At 36.1% G+C, this 17,364-nt stretch overlaps 3 protein-coding genes across 8 annotated transcripts; 2 read left to right on the forward strand and 1 right to left on the reverse strand.

The window, feature by feature from the left end:
* The first annotated feature begins 717 nt into the window (after positions 1–717).
* On the forward strand, positions 718–3,522 carry LOC111012864 (uncharacterized). Its single transcript, XM_022287161.2, has 4 exons — positions 718–1,155; positions 1,490–1,587; positions 1,680–1,745; positions 2,490–3,522. The coding sequence occupies exons 1-4, from the start codon at positions 755–757 to the stop codon at positions 3,218–3,220; spliced, it is 1,296 nt and encodes a 431-aa protein (XP_022142853.1). The 5' UTR covers positions 718–754; the 3' UTR covers positions 3,221–3,522.
* Positions 3,523–4,405: 883 nt separating this feature from the next.
* LOC111012783 (histone-lysine N-methyltransferase, H3 lysine-79 specific-like protein) lies at positions 4,406–8,868 on the reverse strand. 4 transcript variants are annotated; one of them, XM_022287047.2, is made up of 8 exons: positions 8,592–8,868; positions 7,356–7,774; positions 7,202–7,254; positions 6,818–6,855; positions 5,936–6,383; positions 5,303–5,621; positions 4,920–5,030; positions 4,406–4,558 (listed from the first exon to the last, which is right to left on the reverse strand). In XM_022287047.2, coding segments are annotated over exons 1-6 (1,206 nt in total). In that variant the 5' UTR covers positions 8,594–8,868; the 3' UTR covers positions 4,406–4,558; positions 4,920–5,030; positions 5,303–5,375. The 4 variants fall into 4 exon arrangements, with proteins under 4 accessions (XP_022142739.1, XP_022142738.1, XP_087973652.1 ...); XM_022287046.2 differs by lacking the exon at positions 4,406–4,558 and having other exon boundaries at positions 4,647–5,030; XM_088117526.1 differs by lacking the exon at positions 4,406–4,558 and having other exon boundaries at positions 4,647–5,030; positions 8,656–8,867.
* A 929-nt stretch (positions 8,869–9,797) lies between these two features.
* Positions 9,798–16,125, forward strand: LOC111012853 (UBP1-associated protein 2C). 3 transcript variants are annotated; one of them, XM_022287136.2, is made up of 2 exons: positions 9,798–11,240; positions 14,164–16,125. In XM_022287136.2, exon 1 carries the CDS (start codon positions 9,929–9,931, stop codon positions 11,237–11,239), a length of 1,311 nt encoding a protein of 436 aa, XP_022142828.1. In that variant the 5' UTR covers positions 9,798–9,928; the 3' UTR covers position 11,240; positions 14,164–16,125. The 3 variants fall into 3 exon arrangements, with proteins under 3 accessions (XP_022142828.1, XP_022142830.1, XP_022142831.1); XM_022287138.2 differs by having other exon boundaries at positions 14,187–16,125; XM_022287139.2 differs by having other exon boundaries at positions 14,575–16,125.
* Positions 16,126–17,364: the final 1,239 nt, after the last annotated feature.

Below are 17,364 nucleotides of genomic sequence, written 5' to 3' on the forward strand. Positions count from 1 at the left end.
ATCCTCCGATCTTTGACATTTTTTCAATTAATGAATGATACATGAAACTAGGAGATTAAATTTTCATCAGACATGTCGATATCTTCACATGTCCATGGATTCGATATGATATAAGGATGAATCGAAATTTCCATAATATTTGTAAAAAAATGACAAAATATAAAAAGATATCAACATGATATTACTGGTATAAACATAATGTTAATATTAATAATTTTTAACTTATTTAAAAAGGTTGGTTTGTTTCTTTAAATAGTTGCTATGAATGTTTTATTTTTATAATTTTTCCACAAATATCCATCACATTTAATTGATATTTCATCGACATTTTCATCCAAATCAATATTTAAAACCTTGCATGAAACTGAATTTTTTTTATAATAAAACTCTAAGCTTTGAATATGGTGTATTATAAATTTATAATTTTAATAAAATATCGATTAGGTAAAAAAATCTATAAGATATAAAATCGATAGTTGAACAAAGTATTAAACATAAATCAGAAAGTTTAGAACCTGATAACAAATTGAAATCACTGTCACCCATTAAAAAAAGAAAAAAAAAAGTTAAGTTGAACATCCCATTAAACATAAATAAAAAAGTTTAAGGTGCATTAAAATATATATATAAGTTTAAGGGCTAAATTCGTAATTTAACATTTTTTTTTCCATTTCAATAATTTATTGTAATAAGCTTCCTTTAAAGCGTCAATAAGCCCTGGCAAAACCCTCGTCTCATTTCTGAGCCCTCTCCCATGGCGACTCACCTCTTCCACCGCTCTCTCCCTAAAACCCTAATTCTGGCTTCCATGTTCTCCCGTTCCTTTCTCACCGCCACCGGAGCCGCCGTTTCCGCCTCTTCTCACTCCTCTTTCTCCCTTCTTCGCCGCCTCCGTCCCCTCGCTGCTATTGTTGCCGCTGATTTCCGGAGGCTCTCTCCGGCGCCGAGCGCGAGGGAGTTCTCCACCCGTGCCACGTCTTCGTCCCTCAACGATCCCAACCCTAACTGGTCTAATCGCCCACCCAAGGAGACCATTTTGCTTGATGGGTGTGATTTTGAGCACTGGCTTGTTGTCATGGAGAAGCCAGAGGGTGAACCCACGAGGGATGAGATTATCGACAGCTATATCAAAACTCTTTCCATGGTTGTCGGAAGGTGAAATATCGTTATGGTCGATTGCGCTGAATCTCTCTTTTCAACCCTGATAATCGCATTTAATTGTGTTTCTTCTGGTGTTTTAGTGATTATGTGCGGATATTTAGAACATAATAGCGGATTATATGTGGGTTTGTGTCAGCATCGACTGTTTATATAAATAATTAATCTGAATTGAATTGTGGCTCACTGCAGATACTATTCTGTTTTGTTGGTGCCTTCACTTCATGATAATTTTACAGTATACTGGTGTCTATTTGAGAAATGGTATTTGTAGCTGTTCAGGTCTTTGATTTTTACTGCATTTTCCCTCTTTTGTATCTTATTGTTACAGTGAGGAAGAAGCTAGGATGAAGATATACTCTGTTTCAACTAGATGCTACTTTGCATTTGGGTGCCTTGTTTCTGAAGAACTCTCTTACAAGATCAAAGGTATACCTTTATCTCTTGTTTTCTTTCACTTCTTGTTTTGGTATTTATATCTTTTGTGTTGATTGTAATTTGTTATGCCCTTTTCTCCTCAGAGCTGCCTAAGGTCCGTTGGGTCCTTCCTGATTCATACTTGGATGTTAAGAATAAAGATTATGGAGGTATATTTCCTTTTCTTATTTAGTTAGTTAATAAAGTATTTAACTTTTTTGTCAGTGTCTAATTGTACTGATCTTGTTTTTCATATCGTCAACCAATAATTATAAATAGAGGTCAATAGTTTTAATTCAATATCCCTCATCTGGAGGTGGAAGATATTTTTTAAGCTAAAATGTTAACGATAGCATGGTTCTATTTCCATTTAAACTGCTAGAAGTTAAATTAATACGCTTACACAGAAGATGGTCTTTGACTGTAATGCTAAGATAATATTAATATAACACCATATCATATGGATTTATAGTACATGTACCTTTGGCCCAGAAAAGAAGTTATAAAATAATATCCCATACAAAGTAGTAGCTTTTCTCTCAAGGAAAACAAAGAATCCTGAGGAGGTTAGAAGTTAAAGCTCTTGTATGAGGGTATAGGATCCTGTTTCATTCAGGTCTCATTCTTAAGATGTCAAGAAAACTAGAATGTATTAGGTTATATAATGCACTCCTGCTGGACCATCAGTAAATGGAGCATTTCAATGAAAGCTCTAATCTACCAGTTCCCTATCCTCACGCCAGACGAACAAAACTGAAAATGAAAAGCTTGTATCTTTTTGTCATCTCCCCTACCTTTTGGAGAACTTATCAAATTGTTTTGTTGGTTCCTCTTCTAAACTATATTGCCGTTGAGTAAGGAGTTGCACAGAACTATTATCTAATGTGCTGTGTATTTTTGGTTTCCTTTGGCAGGGGAGCCCTTTATAAATGGACAAGCTGTTCCATATGACCCGAAGTACCACGAGGAGTGGATTAGAAACAATGCTCGAGCTAATGAAAGGAATAGGCGCAATGATAGGCCTCGTAATTTTGACAGGTCAAGAAATTTTGAAAGGAGGAGGGAGAACATGCAAAATAGAGATTTTCCAAACGCTTCAGGGAATCAGCCTACTGGACCTAACATGGGTGGAGGACCTCCAAGTAATATGCCTCCCAACAACTTTGCACCACCACCACCGCCACAAAACCATGGTGGAATGCCCTCTAGCAACTATGCACCACCACCACCACCAAACAACTGGGGAGGACCACCGCCACCACCACCAAACAACTATAGGGGAGGACCACCACCCCCACCGAACAACTTCGAGGGAGCACCACCACCACGCAACTATGCAGGAGCACCACCTCCACCACTGAACAACTTCGAGGGAGCACCACCGCCACGCAACTATGCAGGAGCACCACCACCACCACCACCAAGCAACTCCGGACCAGCACCACCCCGCAACTATGGGGGGCCACAACCAAGCAACTATGGGGGGCCACAGCCAAACAACTATTGGGGAGGACCACCTCCTCCAAACAACTATGGTGGACCCTCAAACGGAGTTGGGTCGCCTCAACAAAACAGCCATGGAGGAGCGATGCAGTCTAATGCTCATGGATGGACTAGTAATGTGCATAACAATCAACAAGAATAGGTCATCAACTGGTTAGGGAAGTCTCGAACTTGTGCAATTCATTGGTTGGTTGTTTTTACTCGCTGCTTGATTCAAATCCCAAATCCTACTACTGGTCACTTAGTAGTATTTGTTCTGGTGCTACAGACAATGAGTTTAGTTTCGCTTTTCTGGGTAAGCATATGCTAAAAACCTGTTAGATGTTCTGAAATGCAAGTACAGTTCAAAGAGATGCATGAGATGATGTAATATTCATAATGTTATCTTTGTTTGTGAAGTGGGCAATGTGATATTGTCTCTTTTGGCCACTTCGTTGCAATTAACTCCCCTCTACATTGTCCCATTTAGTGATTTTGGCAATTGTTTTTAGTACAATACGTGGGGTAAGAGATTGAATTCACAATCTCTTGATTGAAGATATATATTGATTACCACTAAGCTATGTTTGCTTTGACACTGGTAATTATTCGCTTAATTTTGTGTTTATCCATCGTGAGATCTCATTTTGTTATTGCATTTATTTAAAACTGCATTTTTTTAAAACCGGTCCAATCAAAACTTTGATCATTGTTAAATGTTATGCTTATTTCCAAATGATTATGAGTGTTTGGATTACTAATTGTCAATATATTTTTATTGGTTAAAATATTATTTTGATCTCTGTATTTTTAAAATGCCTTCCGACTGCTGTATTTAAATGTTCGTAGGAGAAAAATGAACCAGTATAAAGATCAAAATGAACAAAAACTAAACAAAAACTAGAAATACAAAGTTCATTTAACATTTTTTTTAATAAATGGTAATTTTAGTCTCTACTTATGAACCTTGGTTCTGGTCTTGTATTTTTAAAAAATGATCATTTTGGTTTTTAATTTTAATTTTTATCTCATTTGTATCAATCAAAATTTTAACATAACATTTTATTCACTAAATTTTTTGAAATGACATTCACTAGTCTCTTGAAAGGTACCATAATTTTGTATCATAGAATTCCTACTATGATAAAGTTCACCAAGTTTATGTCAAAGTTTTACAATTAAATATCAAAATGATCGCATTTTAAGAATATAGAGACTAAAATAGACGTTTTGAAAGCAAGAAACTAAAATGGACAAAGTTAAAAATATAAGAATCTAAATGTACATTAAATGTATAGAAACCAAAATAAACAAAAAAATATATATATATATATATAGGAATCAAAATAAACAAAAATAAAAAATATAAAGACTAAAATAGGATTTAAACCTTTTTTTAATACAACATATAGGACAGAAAATTTGAAGTCACAACCTTCTGATTGGACACAGGTACCTTAATCCGTTGAGCTATCACGAGTCTGGTTGGCAAGATTTAAACCTAGTTTTTACAACAACTTTGATTAGATTTTTACCTCTAAAAGATGTAAATTTAATGCATACAATATTTATATTTCAAGAGATGAACATATAGAATCGTAATTGATCAATAAAATTATTTTCCAACATAATTTTTCTTTGAAATGTTTTATCAATTACAAAGATTAAAGAAAAGAATCCCTACATTTGGTCCTAAATATAACAACTTGACTTCAGAATTGCATCAAGGTATTTAGTATCTTTGCATAAACCCACCACACAATTATGGAACAGATAGAGCAAAAGGCATAAAATGGGAGTCATCAGAACACAGAACACAGACTACAGCCAAAAGTAGAACCTTTTTCATCTCTTTTTACTACCTTGTTTTCAAGTTTCAAAAACTCTCGAGTTGTAGAGGTTTCTCAAACTGTTTTACCATGAAGAACAGAACAAGCATCTGTGACTCCGATGTATCTAAATGTTCCAAGAATCTGCAGGAGCGAAAACAAGAATTACCAACATGTAGAAAATGCAAAAGAAACTTTTGAAAGTGTTCCGGAATAGAAGAACTACTGGAAGAGCTCTTATCAAGTCGAACAAAACCCGAAAAGCGTTCTTCGTCTCCCAGTAGAAAATTGACAATGAAAGTGAAGAAAAGTTCATATAAAAAAATAAGTTATTGATAAATACAATAACAGAATGGAGACTCTCCTTTCAATTTCATCAAATTGGATGCTAGACTTGAAATGGGAGGAAAACTCACCTTGAATGGGAGGAAAGTCACCTTCAGACACCGAATATTTGCAAACTTCTTGCGAGTGAAGTTCAGTCGGTGGTTACTTTTCCGCTCTTCCAGTGCATTGGTAGGTCGAAGTAGAGGCTAAAAGAACTTTGCAGGCTATGGATTCTGCTTTTCTACTTTTGGCAACTTGAATCTGCTCTGCCAGGGATACTCCTTTCCTCATTTGACCTTTCTTTATAAGATCAAGATCCAGTTTTTCCCAAGATGTGTTTTGGGGTATTACTGATGCTATGCTTCCTCGAGCAGCGACCGCACCATTTATTGAAATCTTTTTGCGAATCTAGATTCAGAGACAAATAAAAGAGCATAACATTAACAGAAGAAGAAATAAAAACATAATGAAGCTCATTATCATATGGTTGCATTAGTATCGACAGTTCATTTTGGTGTTTCAGAGTTAAATTAAGAATGCTGGCCTCAAATTTGCATTTCCAATTAGTTTTGATAGGTTGACTCCTGTTACAGGTCAGTTCCATTTTATGCATGCTATAATTTTGACCCATCTAATGGAATCATAAGTTTTAGAACAGTTCTACTTGACAAACTACAGTTTCATTCAAACTATAAAGTAAATCAACAAGGCCTGGTCCTTACCCTTTTCAATCTCTGCTTAAGTCTTGATCTTTCAATGGCAGTCAGTTTCTTCATCTCTCTCTGGATGTCTTCTCCCTCTTTTGCCTTTCTTTTCCGCCCATTTCTTCCTTTAGAACACATTTTCATTCTCTTTAATTTCCCATTGCCATCCCCTTTTTCTTCCTTCCGAATCCTCCGTTCGACTTTTCTCTTTTTTGCATTCTCTGCTCTCGTCTCTTTTAAGTTTGCCTTCTCTGCAGCCCGTTGAAGCTTTTGGCGAAGCATTTCTTGTTTTATCTTCTGGTAGCTGTCCCAGTCGAGTTCCTCTGCTTCTTTACCTCCTTTCTTCGCTGCAACGGCTATGCTTTCCCTCCACGACAGAAAGAATGTCTCATTTAATCTCTTCTTCATCAACCTCTTTCCCCAAACACGTCTGAGCGAAGAGCTAATTTTAACCTTGACCTGATCACTGCAAATAGAATAATGCACCACTGCATCTTAACTACTGCCTAGCATGTTGATACTATGATACTGATAAACAGTCGAGAGATTTGCCTCATCAAGCTAAATAAACTTGATAATGAGGAAACTCACTCAAACCGACAACATCTTCCTCCAACGAAGTCACCTTATAACATACTAAAAGAACACATCAACAGCTTTCTGATGTATCCAAATACTCTATGTTTTATGTACTTATCATGCTATTCAACCCTCCCTAATGCCTAGTCCCATCATTGCTCTGAAAATACGATGGGCATATCATATGAGTATAACCAGCTATTTTGCATCTTCTAGGGAAAACAATTTTTTTTTTAGTTCATTTCTGCATTAAGAAATACAGTTGTTAAATGCTTCCAAAAAAAAAATAATAATACAGTTGTTAAAAGTTAAGAGTGAAACCTATGAGTGCGAGGATACTCGGACATCTTCCTCCTGACCTGAAACATTCAATGAAAAATGAAAAAACTTGAAAATACAAAATAGAATTAGTAAATTGGTTAAAAAAAGATGAGCATGCCTTCCTTTTCAATGGCCTTTCGATTATTATTTTTCCTTTTATGTGTGGCCCAGTTGTTTGTTACTTGTTAAACTTGATACAAGTTTGAGTTTCTTATTAGATGGAAAAAAGGCTTTCAGTGAGAAGAAGACCATATGTGGCAATGAGTATCAGGATGTTCAACACGAGAATGCAGAAAGATATGGACTACATTCATTACAACTGCATCTAGAGAGCATAATTTAAAGGTAAAACTTACAAATGAACTTAATTAGTTAGGACTTCACCTTGGGGTCTCTCAAGGCTTCAATTGTTCTCTGCTTGATTCGCTCACGAGTTTCTGCGGATATTTAGAGATTAAAATTCCAGACTTGACCAAATATAACCTGTTGCAGCCATTCAAAATTCATCACACCTAGAGGACCTACCAAATGCTCTTACCCATGTTATGTTTCTTGCCCTTGTTCCATGGCACATTCCCTTTATTTGCTAGTCCTATCCTCCTTCGTCTCTGGCTTTCCTTATCATTTTCTTTACCCAGATTTTGTGGACAATCATCATCGCTTATCTCTCTGTAATAAACGCGCTTCTCCAATGAATCTAAGGAACATTTAGACTTGTAGCACCAACCAAAGTTGGAGTTTCTACCCTCGTCAGCCATGAAAAGTAGGGGAAGAGAATGACTTGTTCTATTAAGGATACTGATAGGGGAAACTGATGAATCATGCTTTATAACAGATATCTGGTGATTCACTGGTACAACATTTGATGGAAGATTGATGGCTACTGGGTAACAGAAAATCTTCCAGAGAACAGAATTTCGAGCTAGATTAATAGATGGCGTTGCACCTGATAAACTCCTGTTATACATTCAAATAAGCCATAGAATGAATATTTCTCATAAAAGAAAGTTGAAACATCTCATACTTTTTCTTCCCGCCCTTGTAAAAATAACAGCATTCTCAAGTTGACAAAGTGATAATGCTTCACTTCTTTCTGACAAATAACTATAAATTCTAAAACCTTTTTTTTTTCATATGATTAAGAAGATGGAAAATATAACTTCAAAATGAGAAACATAAATCTACCAACATTATCAATTGAATTCCAAAACGAAACTAATCGTAACTTCATTTCGACTTTTCAACTAAAGTAATAGCTTAATACCTAACTTGAGTTCATGTTTTTCGACCCATGTGGAAAAACATTCACTACATTTGCAAATCACTCTTCACGTTGAATTTCGATTACTTTTCACTAATGCAGAAACATCCTCTGAATATTGAGCAAATAATAAAATCTTCAAAGTGAACACTCCAAATTATCAAAATGGTTAAACCACACTGGTAGGAACGAAGAAGATAATAAGATAAGATTTCGTTAATGCAAGATAGCAAATCGAGTCACATTGCGCTTCAACTTCACTCAGCCTTCCAAATCTTGACGAATGCATGAAAAATAGTTTTAAACAACTCAAGGAAAATTACGCCTAAGAAAATAAAAAGAAACATAAAGAAGTGTGCCACGACTTTTCAAGGCCGCTGCCATGAAATCTAAAACAGAGATGTTAATGGGGCAGAATTCTAACTGAAACTTAGAGACAGAGTGGGGAAATCAAAGAACGAACACAAATTATCGGGAAAATTCCATAAATGTAGGCGACAGAGAAGAATTTACATGTGAATACTGTGTGGAATTCGAGTGAATGACAAATCGGTGAGGTAGAGATCGATGAACAGACCGGCGACAGAGAGCGAATCGCCCGAAATGAGTTTGCAGGAGAAAATCCGGATGACCCAACAGCAGAGTGCCCGCAAAATCCAATTTCGAACATAATTTCACTCGTGAACCGCTCGGCTGGGCGCTCTAATTTGAATAAATCCATTGTAATTTTGGGATTGGAATTTGGAATTAGATTGAAATCAAATGGAAGTCACTCTCTTGTCCAATCAAAATGTTTTTTTCCCTCTGGATATATGTTTACTGTCACACAGTGCTTATGAATATTTGAATATTTTATTTGGAATTTGGAATTTGGAATGAACAAGAAATGTCATTTAGCTATGCTTATATTTATCATCTTTGATTGACAGATTAATAACATATGAAAATGTGAGTAAAAATCTCGACATATTAGATGGAATGTACACTTGTACTTATTCCTTAATGTCAAGTATGTCGAATCAAAATAATGCTTGTTAGACCAATCGCTCATCAATATTTAAAAACAATATAGTTTACCGCAAACAATGTTAGATTGAATCATTTGCCATGGACAGACTCAAATCCTTTTTCGTAGTGGTTCATTCAAGACTAAACTTGTAATTCATCCGTGTTTTGAAATATCATGGATAAACAAATATTTTTGTCCTTAATATATGTTTTTTTTTAATTAAGTCCTTGATGTTAAAACGCTTTATTTTAGTGTATTACATTTTAACTTTCTTTTAAAATATACTTAAATTGATCGATGATTAATTGATATGACATGATATCTAATGGAAATTTAGATAATAAATTAGTCCATCAAAAGTCGAAAATTTTACTAAACTTATAAATTGGATGTGGGCACTATAAACCTCATTTTTCGGAGTGATTTAATTGAATTTATAATTTTTTAAAACTCATTGAAAATTACGTGAAGTAAGTTATCATTAATCAACTTTAATATTTTTAACATTCACTAGAGTGTGGACATAATTGAGAAAACACTAAATCAAGGACAATATCATTTACCATAAATTTACCAACATTTTTTAGTGAAACACACAGCATACGGGCCGAATGGGCTCTGTTATAAAGCCCAATAGGCCCAGAAAGAGGTCTGACACACCGCAATTCAGAAACGGCCCAGCCCAAAAGAACCCTTATAGAAATCAACCGCCCGCCATTCGCAACACACCCTCTTCGTCACGGTCATCGTTCCCAGACTCGGATTAGGGTTTAGCTTCACATTCTTCTTCTACTCCTACTCTGCACTTCCGGGGACCTCCTTCTTCTTCTTCTTCTCCGCTATGGACCTCACCAAGAAGCGGAGGATGGACGAAAATGGCGTCGACTCCGACAATTCTTTCAATTCACGAATTACCCCCGAAGACGCTCGCAAGATTATCGATCGTTTCACTCCGGACCAGCTTATTGATATTCTCCAGGATGCAGTTTCGCGTCACATGGATGTTCTTGATGCGGTGCGATCTATTGCAGACCGGGATGTGTCACAGCGGAAGCTGTTTATTCGTGGCCTTAGTTGCGACACGAGTACTGAAGGGTTGCGTTCGCTCTTTTCCGCGTTTGGTGAGCTTGAAGAAGCGGTTGTTATTATTGACAAGGCAACCGGGAAATCGAAAGGTTATGGCTTTGTGACCTTTAAGCACGTGGATGGTGCTATCCTCGCTTTGAAAGAGCCGAGTAAGACGATTGATGGCCGCGTTACGGTGACGCAACTGGCTGCGGTGGGAATTTCCGGGCAGAATTCGAACGCTGCGGACTTGTCGTTGAGGAAAATTTATGTGGCGAATGTTCCGGTGGATATGCCGGCTGATAAACTGTTGGCGCACTTTTCGCTGTATGGAGAAATTGAGGAGGGACCGCTAGGGTTCGATAAGCAGACGGGAAAATGCAGAGGCTACGCTTTGTTTGTATACAAGAAACCAGAGGGGGCCCAAGCAGCTCTGGTGGATCCAATCAAGACAATTGATGGAAGGCAGTTGAGTTGTAAATTCGCTAACGATGGGAAGAAAGGGAAACCTGGTGGTGGGCAGGATGGAATTCAAGCGCCGGTGGCTGGTCAAGGGAACGTGCATGGAGACGGTATGGGTATGGCTCCTCCGTCGGCAATGCCCGGTTCAGGCGGACAATATGGTGGGCCTGGAGGCATGGGATCCTATGGTGGAGGCTTTTCGAGCGGAATTCAAGGGGGACAGCCACTGGGTCATCATCCGATCAACTCGTCAATGGGACCAGGACTATCTTCGGTCGGTGGTCAGGCTCCATCTTCGTTGGGAAGCTCCGGGGGATACGGCGGCGGTCCATATGGTGGTGGGTATGGCGGACCAGGGTCCTCAGTTTATGGTGGCATGGGAAGTGTTGGTGGTGGTTTGGGTGGTTCTGGTGGTGGATTGGGTGGAGTTGGGGGTGCTTCATCTCTGTACAGGTTGCCGCAGAGTTCGGTTGGAATGCCTTCTGGTGGTTATCCGGATGGTGGGCATTATAGCATGTCGTCATCATCTGGGCACCCAAATCAGCTCCATCAACAGGCAGGAACATCACCAGCACCACGTGTTCCACCTGGAGGAATGTATCCCAATGTGCCACCTTATTACTGAGGTATACTCATTTTCAATTCATGCTGTCAATTATTGCATGCAGTATGACTTTAGATTGTTTAATGGTACCACGTCGCCTGATCTTATTATTCTTCAAGTTTGTTTGAAAAATACTTCGCCGCGATCCTTTCCCCCTCTGCTTGCTGGTGTTTTTTCGTTACTAATTTTAGTATTACCGCTTTCAGCATACGAGGTTCCCATAGATGCATGTTGCCTGCAAATCTGTGTTTTCTGCTTTGTTTATATTTAGTTTTGTTTATTATTTAGCTTGTAAAATTTGCTCCAATATTTTCTGGGTCCGGCTTGTTGTCAGGGTGACTATTGCGTTTGAAACAGTATGAAATTATTTTAATAAATCATTTCCACTTTTGATTTTTTGTTTTTTTTTTTCGTTGGTTGTGCCTTTTAAACCTCACTCCCAATATTTGTGTACTTATTTATCTTTGTGTGGTTATTTTTCTTGTTGAATTCAATTTACACTGTAAAGAATTTAACTTATTCATGGATTATGTGTTTGTAGCTTGAAACATAGATGTGAGTGTGATGCAATTGTCAAAAAATTTGAAGTTTAGCCGTTACATTTCCTACATTTCTAACACGTTCTACTGCTTCATTGGGCATCTTCTGCTGATCGCACACACGTCTACGTACTTGTCTTCTGTTTCTTTGCATTTGGCAATCTTCTTAATGGATGAAATTTTCAGCTGTAACTTGATTGACTTCTATTAAGATATTTATGCTTCTCTTAACTTGAACTCCATAGTATGGTGGCCCATAGATGCTTCGTTTTTGGTTTATTGAGGATGTGTTTTAAATTATCTCGAGCAGTGATCCCAATGGAGTGAAATTTAGATGTCAAACTGGGTTAAGAAAAAAGGTATCATGGAAGCAGCACAAAAAATTGTATGTTGTCATTTTCATCTAGCACACTGCTTTGTGGTGGCGTCTAACATAATTGTAGCCTTCTAGTGATCATTTCAGACTGAAAGGCTCTCCTTTGGTTGGTCGCTCTATGGTTTTGGCCTTTGGGGGGTGGTGGGGGAGGCTCCTCGCCCCCCACTCCTAGGTTGTTTCATGGTCTTCTTTGTATAAATCTTTTTATATGTTTCTCAAAAATATAGAAACTGAAACGTTAAAGATCACTGAAGTAATGTCAAACCCTAATGATTCAAGGGAAGGATAAAGTATTGCAGAACAATAACAAACTTTTTTTGTTGTCCCAATAACTAACTAGATCACGATGGGGAATTGAATTAGATTTGATACGTTACAGGGGGTGTTAGATACCACACAATAAATGAAATGCTTGAGCTTGGGGGTTTTCTCCCCTTTGATTGAGAGTTACCCGACCTGAGTTATAAGGTTCAAATACTAATGGGTTTTCTCAAAATAAACTAAATAATGAGAAATCTTAGACATAAATCCAATTTTTAGTCTGCTTGTGAGCTGGTTTTTTATTTATCACATGTTTTAAGTTAATTTGTATTAGAACGATGTAGAATATGTAATTTGAGAATGGGTACATATTTTTTTTCTATGCATCTACTTTCTAAAGGTGGTGAAATCTTCACTTTTCTATTTTGCTTGTTATTTCATATCCCATTCTTTTCTTTTGTTGTCTGACCATTTATTTATGGAAAAAGGCGACGTTCTCACCTTCTTCTCTCTTCTATATTCTTCTGCTTTATTGATAGTTATTATACCTGTCCTGCAAATTATCCCTTTATTAGCCCATATATTACATTTTTTAGGAAAGTTGGATTTTTGGGAATGTCGGTTTCATATTCTTAGAAGAATTAGTTGTCTAATGTATTTATTCACTGCTAAGTTGATTATTTTCTCTACTTTCCGTATTCAAAACTTCATAGATGTTAACCTTTGTGGTTTCCTAGAGCATTTTACTTTATTAACATTAACAAGTTTATGGAGTGTATGTTTTAATAAGCACCTAATTTTAATCATCTCAAATTGTGAACCCAACTGAATGTTAGTGCGAGTTGGTGTTTTAATAATTTTTTGAAATTTATTATTATTATTATCATTATTATTATTACATATGTTTTAAGTCATTTAACCATGTTGGATATGAAATTTGAGGGGTGAAGTTTTCTTTGTTCATTTACTCTCTAATTGGAATGAAGCCTTTGCTCTCCTACTTTTTCCTGTCCTTGCCCACCCCCATCTTTTTTTCTTTTAGACCTACCGTTTGGAATTGAGGAATGAAGAGACACTCTCATCTTTTACTCTTATATATTTTTTTTCTCTCATACATGACTTGTTTCACATTCTGAGCACTGCCATTTGTACTGCGCTTTATCCCTTGCCTTAGCTCATAATATGTGGCTTAGAAAAGTTGTATATTTTGAGAATGTTGGTTTCATGTTCTTGCCTTCTTGGAGAAGCTAGTTGTTGAATATATTTATTCACCGTTAAAGTTGACTGTTTCCCTAATTGCAGTAATCAAAATCGAGTCCTTTTGGAATATTGTCAAGTCCTTACCCATCAGACCTATTCTCTTAGACTCTTAGTCTATGACTTGGTTTTATTGTGTACCTCTATGTTTGGTGGAGGAAATATCTTGGTTTGCCATTTGTGGTGTTCTAAATTGTAGTCATCTAAGATTGAGATCATGTGTTTGAATGAGCTGGTGTTGTTTTTTTTTTTTGGGCATTTCATTTGTAAATATGGGTGCTGAATCGCTGTTACACTTTTACAATGTCAATGATATCATGCTTTACAACGTCAGTTCCGGTTGAATTTGTATTTTAAATTTTGAATTCCATTTGTTCTTATTAGTGGCTTTTAAGAAAGGGTAGATGATTGTTATAACATTATGTTTGAATTGCTTTCTTTCGTTTAGTATGATCTTTTCTTTGTATGATTGAGTGTAGTTATGAATTTAGTTAAATGGGTTTCTGATTCAGGTTATGATGCTTGTTGCGCGCAGATGCTTTATGTGCTCTGGTGATTGCGTTGAATGCAGACTGTAACTCTGGTTTGATGAATGCATTAGCTTTACTTTGTGGCCTCTCCTGTTTAACTGCACCTTTGAGTTGTTCATTGATAATACCTGGTAGTGAAAGAGACAGTTAGAAAGTTAGATAATTTTGTACTCTACCCAATGACTTATTTGTGATATTTCACTTTTCTACTAGTAGTAAATTTAGTATTGAGCTTTTGTACTTTGTGCTAGTTTTTGTAGTTTGTTTGCTTTCTGTTGCTTTCAAAATATGTGGACAATCATGTCTTCCATCTTTGTCATCTACTGATTGTATTGTTTTCCGTAAGCACTTATTGATTAGCATTTGATGTTCTAATATTTTCAATTTTGGTAGTTACTTGGCTCAGGAATCTTGATTTGAGAATTTCAACCTGCTAGAAGAACCTTATATGCTTTCTTGGTTGTTGCGCATCTGCTGGGAACTTCTAATCCTTTGCAGTTTTTGTTATCTAAGTGGTTTCTACTTCTCCTCTTCCATTATTATTGGCATACCTTTGAATTGATTTCCTTCTATTGCTATGCTCTTCGATCATTGATTGTGAATGGTGGATGAAAGTAGAAAAAAGTCCATGGTGAGTCTGTTGGCTGAACTTGATAGTGTTTTTGTATGTCCATGCTGTGTGGATCCACTTCTATTGCTGCTCTGCTGCGTGTATCTGTTTTGAAGAAAATTGTTGGGGCCACAAATCTTGTCAGACTTGGATTTGAATGTTACTTGAAGCCCTGTTTGTATCTTATCTTATCTCAAGTGCACAATTGAGCTGGATGCTTGGAGACCAAATACATGTGTGCATAATGATAGTTTGAGTTTTAACTGTTTGGTACAACCAATTGCTTGTTTAATTATTTGTTTTATAGTTTTTTGACCTACGACATAGGCTTGGTTGATGTGGGCGTGTTATGGACGTGGATAAGAGTTTGTTTCTCACTTTTCATGTGTTAAGGATAGTAATATAAGCGTAGACATCTGCTTATTACATAAATACAAATGCAAGCATAATTTGGTGCTTTCCCCTCCCCTTGAGCTGTTGTTGCCTTCATTTTGTGGGTGTGTTTTGGAGAGATGATGATTTGAAACAAATTAACGATGCAAATCAATCAATTAGGAATATAAAATGGTGGAAGGAGAATCATTTTCAGGTGTTAAAAAGACGTGTTTGGTTCATAGGTTTGGAAAGTCTAATTTTTGTGTAGTTTGTTCTGGATTGCGTTGGGTTGCGTCAATAATGACTTTAAAGAGCGTGAGTTTATACAAACCTCGTATCTTGTTCAGAGGTTTAGAATTTTGTATAAGTGCTGAATTTGTGTGAGATAGATATTAGAAATTAGTGCTATTCTAATATTTAAACCTCGTGAGATTAGCAATTTTGTTGTTCTAAATCTTTATCCCAAATTCACTGGTTGAATGTTTATATTAGATTCTCTCTCACACATAATATTTGGCCTTCCTTTTTGTTGCATTATTTTGGTGGACTGTGAAATGAGATGACCATGGACCTCAATCACCCCAATGACACCCGCTTTGGAGGATCTAAAATCAGTCCAGAAGAGTTCACATAACAACACTGCCGCAGAAATTTGACAAATCCATTCTCTCATCAAAGATATGCAAGGATTCAAAACGTTGAGTCGTCGTCACTTCATCTTGTACTTTGAAATGTTATACTTCACAAGAAATTGAGGTGGTTTGGTTTTTATATTTTGGTATAGAGTTTTAAGGCACATGTGGCTTGATTGAGAATGTAGTAGAAGTCTATAACCAGTTTGTTAAGTAGGTAAATATCTTTGTTGTGTTGCTAATTAGCTTTCGTTTTTCTTTTAAGATGAAAAGTTAAACACGTTAATATGGTGAGATTAGTTTAAATATCAAAGTTGATTCAGATTAGATTGTTGATAGGCACAACCGTAAATGTTTGAGGGCGGGTCAAACTCATAATATAAGCTTTTTCAATTATGCTTTCATATGTTTCATTGATTTTCACATTAAAAAAGATACGTTTCTTAATTTGATATTCAAAGTCGTAGGACGGTTTTAAAGAATGTAAGACATCTTGAAGAAGTTATTTTCATTATTAATTTTTTTTTTTTGAGTACTGGAGAAGTTAATTATGGATTCTTAATTATTAGAAGAAGAATTGAGGCGGAAAAAAAAACTACAACTTGATATATGTTTTTCTGATGATATTTTTCATTTACTAAGTTTCTTATTTTTCTCCTATTTGTATATGAGTCATTCGTTTTTTTCAAATAATGTTAATTCAATGTGTTTGATAACTTTTTTTTATTTTAACAAGAAAATGTAACTTCATTGACTAAATGAAAAGTTGCGGTCGCGTGCCTTCTAGTGACCATACAAAGGTTCACACAAAGGTAATTAGAAACACAAAGGTAATTTAGAAATGTACCATTTCAAACCATCTGTTTCTTCATCGTCACAACTAAGGTTTCAAACTGTTGATATCGTCGGAGTTGTCGAGATTTAAATTTCATATAAATATCAATAAAATGTCGATAGTAAATAGACATTTATATAAAACTAGAGAAATTAATGATGGTAAAAAATACTTAAATTAATGGATAAATGTTTTTCTATTTTTAAATAAATTAAAAATGCTTAATATTTATATTAGTATTATGTATATATTAAAGGTATTCGTAGATATTTTTTGTAATATAATTAAAATTTTTATTTACGTTAGATACATAAAAATATGTATGGAAATGTCTAAATATCATGGCACCTCTTGGCTCTTCTTGCTAATCCATGGGCTGATTTGTTCTCATCTCTCCCAATCTTCTTCTTCCCCGTCGAAATTTCTCCATGATTGTTCACGAAGGTGTGGATTAAATCTCCGTTAGGTACAAACTTTCGCGATTCATCAGGCCGGCAACTTCCATGGAGTCCGTTTCAATGTAAGTGTGATGTTTCTCCGATTTTTTTTCCAAATTTCTTAACCCTTCTAGCATACCTAGCGCCTCCAGATTCTTGACTTTTAGATATGCTCACCACACATCCAATTCGTGACACGATATTTGTGGGTTCTATCTCAAAATAAATTTATAACGAGTGGAATTCGTCCCGCTGTGTGATGTACAGATTTCTATTTCAAAATAAATTTATAAC

The sequence above is a fragment of the Momordica charantia genome, assembly GCF_013281855.1.
Source record: "Momordica charantia cultivar OHB3-1 chromosome 10 unlocalized genomic scaffold, Mcharantia_2.0 BLBB01000010.1, whole genome shotgun sequence".
In the NCBI taxonomy this organism is placed as follows: Eukaryota; Viridiplantae; Streptophyta; class Magnoliopsida; order Cucurbitales; family Cucurbitaceae; genus Momordica; species Momordica charantia.